Here is a 5,414-nt window from a genome sequence, read left to right as displayed (position 1 = left end):
GCACCGCAGTAACATGGATACAGTGATATACAGGTTACAGGGTTAGCAGTGCAGTAACATGGATACTGTGATATACAGGTTACAGGGTTAGCAGTGCAGTATCATGGATACAGTGATATACAGATTACAGGGTTAGTGCCGCAGTAACATGGATACAGTGATATACAGATTACAGGGTTAGCGCCGCAGTAACATGGATACAGTGATATACAGGTTACAGGGTTAGCAGTGCAGTATCATGGATACAGTGATATACAGGTTACAGGGTTAGCAGTGCAGTATCATGGATACCGTGATATACAGATTACAGGGTTAGTGCCGCAGTAACATGGATACAGTGATATACAGGTTACAGGGTTAGCGCCGCAGTAACATGGATACAGTGATATACAGGTTACAGGGTTAGCAGCGCAGTAACATGGATACAGTGATATACAGGTTACAGGGTTAGCAGTGCAGTAACATGGATACTGTGATATACAGGTTACAGGGTTAGCAGTGCAGTAACATGGATACTGTGATATACAGGTTACAGGGTTAGCGCCGCAGTAACATGGATACTGTGATATACAGGTTACAGGGTTAGCAGTGCAGTAACATGGATACAGTGATATACAGGTTACAGGGTTAGCAGTGCAGTGACATGGATACAGTGATATACAGATTACAGGGTTTGCACCGCAGTAACATGGATACTGTGATATACAGGTTACAGGGTTAGTGCCGCATTAACATGGATACTGTGATATACAGGTTACAGGGTTAGCGCCGCAGTAACATGGATACTGTGATATACAGGTTACAGGGTTAGCACCGCAGTAACATGGATACTGTGATATACAGGTTACAGGGTTAGCGCCGCAGTAACATGGATACAGTGATATACAGGTTACAGGGTTAGCGCCGCAGTAACATGGATACAGTGATATACAGGTTACAGGGTTAGCGCCGCAGTAACATGGATACTGTGATATACAGGTTACAGGGTTAGCGCCGCAGTAACATGGATACAGTGATATACAGGTTACAGGGTTAGCAGTGCAGTGACATGGATACAGTGATATACAGATTACAGGGTTTGCACCGCAGTAACATGGATACTGTGATATACAGGTTACAGGGTTAGCGCCGCAGTAACATGGATACTGTGATATACAGGTTACAGGGTTAGCAGTGCAGTGACATGGATACAGTGATATACAGGTTACAGGGTTAGCAGTGCAGTGACATGGATACAGTGATATACAGATTACAGGGTTAGCAGTGCAGTGACATGGATACAGTGATATACAGGTTACAGGGTTAGCAGTGCAGTAACATGCCGCAGTAACATGGATACTGTGATATACAGGTTACAGGGTTAGCGCCGCAGTAACATGGATACTGTGATATACAGGTTACAGGGTTAGCACCGCAGTAACATGGATACTGTGATATACAGGTTACAGGGTTAGCAGTGCAGTGACACGGATACAGTGATATACAGATTACAGGGTTTGCACCGCAGTAACATGGATACTGTGATATACAGGTTACAGGGTTAGCGCCGCAGTAACATGGATACTGTGATATACAGGTTACAGGGTTAGCGCCGCAGTAACATGGATACAGTGATATACAGGTTACAGGGTTAGCAGTGCAGTGACATGGATACAGTGATATACAGGTTACAGGGTTAGCAGTGCAGTGACATGGATACAGTGATATACAGATTACAGGGTTAGCAGTGCAGTGACATGGATACAGTGATATACAGGTTACAGGGTTAGCAGTGCAGTAACATGCCGCAGTAACATGGATACTGTGATATACAGGTTTAGCACCGCAGTAACATGGATACTGTGATATACAGGTTACAGGGTTAGCACCTCAGTAACATGGATACTGTGATATACAGATTACAGGGTTAGCGCCGCAGTAACATGGATACAGTGATATACAGGTTACAGGGTTAGCGCCGCAGTAACATGGATACAGTGATATACAGGTTACAGGGTTAGCGCCGCAGTAACATGGATACAGTGATATACAGGTTACAGGGTTAGCGCCGCAGTAACATGGATACAGTGATATACAGGTTACAGGGTTAGCGCCGCAGTAACATGGATACAGTGAGAAGTAATGTGAGGTTGGTAGCAATAAAGTTGTGACAAATTCACAATCCTGCAGTGATATTTACTCGTCAAAAGCCCCGCCCCCGGGTTCTACAAGTAGCCACTCCCCCTTGTGGCGACATGTGGACATTGCCCCGGAAGCCGCGTGTTCACCATGTCGCTGGAGTGTTTGCGCTACAGCCGGGGGTCTCTGCAGGTGCTGAACCAGCTGCTCCTACCACAGCTCAGTCAGTATGAGCCGGTGACCGGCGTGCGGGACGGGGCAGACGCCATCCGGACCATGAAGGTGAGTGACGAGGAGGCGGGGCCTCGTGTCGCCTCATCACGTCACGTGATCACCCTCTGTTCATAACTATTGGTATATGGAGGTGGGGGCGTGGCCTGTCTTAATTTATTAGATCGCTGGTTTTATTTGCAAATCTGTATTAAAAAGTTGTTGTTTTTTTTAAATGGTTGCTATGGGCAACACCTTAATCTGAATGGCATCAGTGTGCATTTGAGTTCACATGGTTGCCTAGCAACAGGCCTCAGTACCAGAGGTGACCACTCTGCATCCCCATGCTGTGCTGGTGAGGCATGTGGCTGACATAGGGGCCTCTGTAATCTGAATAGCCTGGACTGATACATTGTAGCAAACCCTCCGCTCAACAAGGTGAGATCTTGAAAATGGTGACAAATTCATTATAGACTGCTCTTTATTTCTGTAAAACTGGAGCTCCCCTTTAAGTACACGCACATGTCCGCTCCTGCAGGTGCGCGGTGCTCCGGCGATCGCCATCGTGGGCTGCCTCAGCTTGGCGGTGGAGCTGACCTCCAGTCCCCCACAGCAGACGGCCGACCTCCTGGCGTTCGTCCCTGAATCGTTGGCTCTCTTGGTGGGCGCCAGGCCCACCGCAGTCAACATGAAGAAGGCGGCAGATGAGCTCAGCGCGTTCCTGGCGGAGGAGGCAGAAAAGCCGGGGGTCACCGTCCAGGAGCTGACTGACAGGTACATGTGCCGCCAGCCATGCTTGTGCCGAGCCTGCCCCACGTCCTGTGCCTCGCGCCTCAGGCCTGTCATTCTCCTGTCGTTGTCAGTGTGATCCGGTGGGCAGAATCCCTCCTGGAGAAAGACGTCAAAGACAATCGTATGATCGGGGACCTGGGGGCCCAGCACATCCTGCAGACCGCCGGCGCCCCGAGTGGGGTGGTCATAATGACCCACTGCAACACCGGCTCACTGGCCACCGCCGGCTATGGCACTGCCCTGGGTAAGATGGCCGATGCTGTTTTCTGCAGCTTTTTTTACGTTATTTTCCCTGCCCTTGAATAGAATGCCAGAGCTGCAGTGAAGACTGACACTTATACAAGTAGAAAAGCAGGAGCAGAGGTCCTGGATAGTCATGGTATTAAGGGTCTCTGGGAAGTTGGGTGACACCCCCTATGGTCCCAATAATAGAACTCCCCTCAACCTCATAATAGTTACCGATATCATCATATTACGTGATGACCACTGACTCCCCCCAGACCTCCAAACCTAACACGTGCACCCCTCCCCCTTCTAGAAATTCGGCATTTTTCTCTGCTGAGGTCCTTCCTCCTGGTGCTGCTCTTTCCTCCATACTTTACATTGCTGCTCAGATCATCTCCGCTTCCGACTCTCAGGGAAACTTGGCTCGGGCATGTTGGATTTTAGCTGCCCAATCCTTTGGTTCTCAAGAGATACAGAACACATTCATGCTCAGCCAGGTGTGCACGTGTTTGGAGAGAGCTGTCGGACGTGTGAGCCACCTGAAGCGAATGGGGGCGGTTTCTTCTGACCGTAATTCGGCAGGTCAGGCCGCCTGACAGTCTGAAGCTTCTCTGACACCTGATGGTCCAAGCCTCATGAAGTTCTGGGTCCATTCCATAGGTTCTGTTACTAAACTGCAGATTCTTCCTCTCCCCTCCCCCGACAGGTGTGGTGCGTTCCCTGCAGGCAATGGGGCGCCTGTCCCACGTCTTCTGCACGGAGACCCGTCCTTATAACCAGGGATCCAGGCTGACGGCGTACGAGCTGGTGTACGAGAAGATCCCGGCCACCCTCATCACAGACAGCATGGCGGCAGTGTCCATGAGGGAACGCCAGGTTACCGGTCAGTACGGTCATGTTCATGACCACCACTAGAGGGAGCTAATCGCAGGTGTATGAATACAGCACCCATTAAAGGGGTTTTCCAAGACTTTTCTACTGATGACCTATCTTCCGTGACTTCTCGGTGGTGGTCCCGGGTGTCAGACCCCCACCCATCAGATGATGACGACCTATTCTGAGGATAGGTCACCAGTTAAAATAAATCTTGGAGAACCTTTTTAAGCTCAGTGCAATGAGCTCCACCTAGTGGTGGCTGGAGTTACCCGTGCCCCCGAGGGCTTAACTCATCCAATTCTCTCCCCAGCCGTTGTGGTGGGCGCCGACCGCGTGGTCGCTAACGGTGACACCGCCAACAAAGTTGGAACATACCAGTTGGCTGTCCTTGCCAAGCACCACGGGATACCTTTCTGTGTGGCGGCGCCAAGCACTTCCTGCGACCTCAGCTTGCCTACAGGTGGCAGTATTGTCATAGAGGAGAGGCCCGGCCACGAGCTGACCGACATCAACGGCGTCCGGGTGGCGGCTCCAGGTGGGTGGCGGGCGGACATGGCTGGTGCTGGCTCCTGATTGCGCACTGATCCTTCATTCCCGCCTTCTCCTCCTGACAGGTATCGGGGTGTGGAACCCCGCGTTCGACGTCACTCCGCATGAACTGATTACTGCCATAATCACAGAGCGCGGAGTCTTCAAACCGGAGGAGCTGAAAGACGGACTGAGCCGAGGCCTTTAATACGGCGTGCCCCTCCGATCCTGCCCCCTCTGCGGTTTTATTAAGCCCCCCCTTACAAGTGCTGTATCTTTCCTTAGGACCTCACTTCCTTCCTGTGATCTGGTGGCCTGAACTCAGGAAGTGTTGTCATGGGGACACCACAGCGGATAAAGTAATCGCTAGAAACGTTCATGTGCAATAAAATGTACGTTATTTTAGGTGACTTGCGTGTGGACACTCATTAACACTATGCAAATTACCCCTTTTGCGTCTCATACGGTGCAGGTGGGGGTCATCTATCACACGAGGCGTACGTGACAGAGACCACGTTAGGGCTGAGGTGTGCCATGAAGCAGTATGTGGAAAAAAATACTAAAATACACCCTATGACCCACTGCCAATAAGAGCCTGCAGTACCCCATCCCTGCCACAAGGTGTTTTTTTTTTTTTTTTTTTCTTTTCTTACACACGGAAGATT

At 50.3% G+C, this 5,414-nt stretch overlaps 1 protein-coding gene across 1 annotated transcript; it reads left to right on the top strand.

Moving 5' to 3' along the window:
- Nucleotides 1-2,209: 2,209 nt before the first annotated feature.
- Nucleotides 2,210-5,159, top strand: MRI1 (methylthioribose-1-phosphate isomerase 1). Its single transcript, XM_044278743.1, has 6 exons — nucleotides 2,210-2,400; nucleotides 2,867-3,102; nucleotides 3,192-3,364; nucleotides 4,052-4,228; nucleotides 4,532-4,756; nucleotides 4,836-5,159. Exons 1-6 carry the CDS (start codon nucleotides 2,269-2,271, stop codon nucleotides 4,955-4,957), a joined length of 1,065 nt encoding a protein of 354 aa, XP_044134678.1. The 5' UTR covers nucleotides 2,210-2,268; the 3' UTR covers nucleotides 4,958-5,159.
- The last annotated feature ends 255 nt before the right edge of the window (nucleotides 5,160-5,414 follow it).

Source organism: Bufo gargarizans, chromosome 2, assembly GCF_014858855.1.
Source record: "Bufo gargarizans isolate SCDJY-AF-19 chromosome 2, ASM1485885v1, whole genome shotgun sequence".
NCBI classification, from domain to species: Eukaryota; Metazoa; Chordata; class Amphibia; order Anura; family Bufonidae; genus Bufo; species Bufo gargarizans.
This window is presented reverse-complemented; position numbering and strand designations above follow the sequence as displayed.

What these genes read in the sequence shown, in the direction of transcription:
- MRI1 (XM_044278743.1), top strand. Translation starts at nt 2,269, where the DNA reads ATGTCGCTGGAGTGTTTGCGCTACAGCCGGGGGTCTCTGCAGGTGCTG. An exon ending in CGGCTATGGCACTGCCCTGG is followed by an intron (nt 3,365 to 4,051) that starts GTAAGATGGCCG and finishes CTCCCCCGACAG; the next exon opens with GTGTGGTGCGTTCCCTGCAG. An exon ending in GAGGGAACGCCAGGTTACCG is followed by an intron (nt 4,229 to 4,531) that starts GTCAGTACGGTC and finishes TTCTCTCCCCAG; the next exon opens with CCGTTGTGGTGGGCGCCGAC.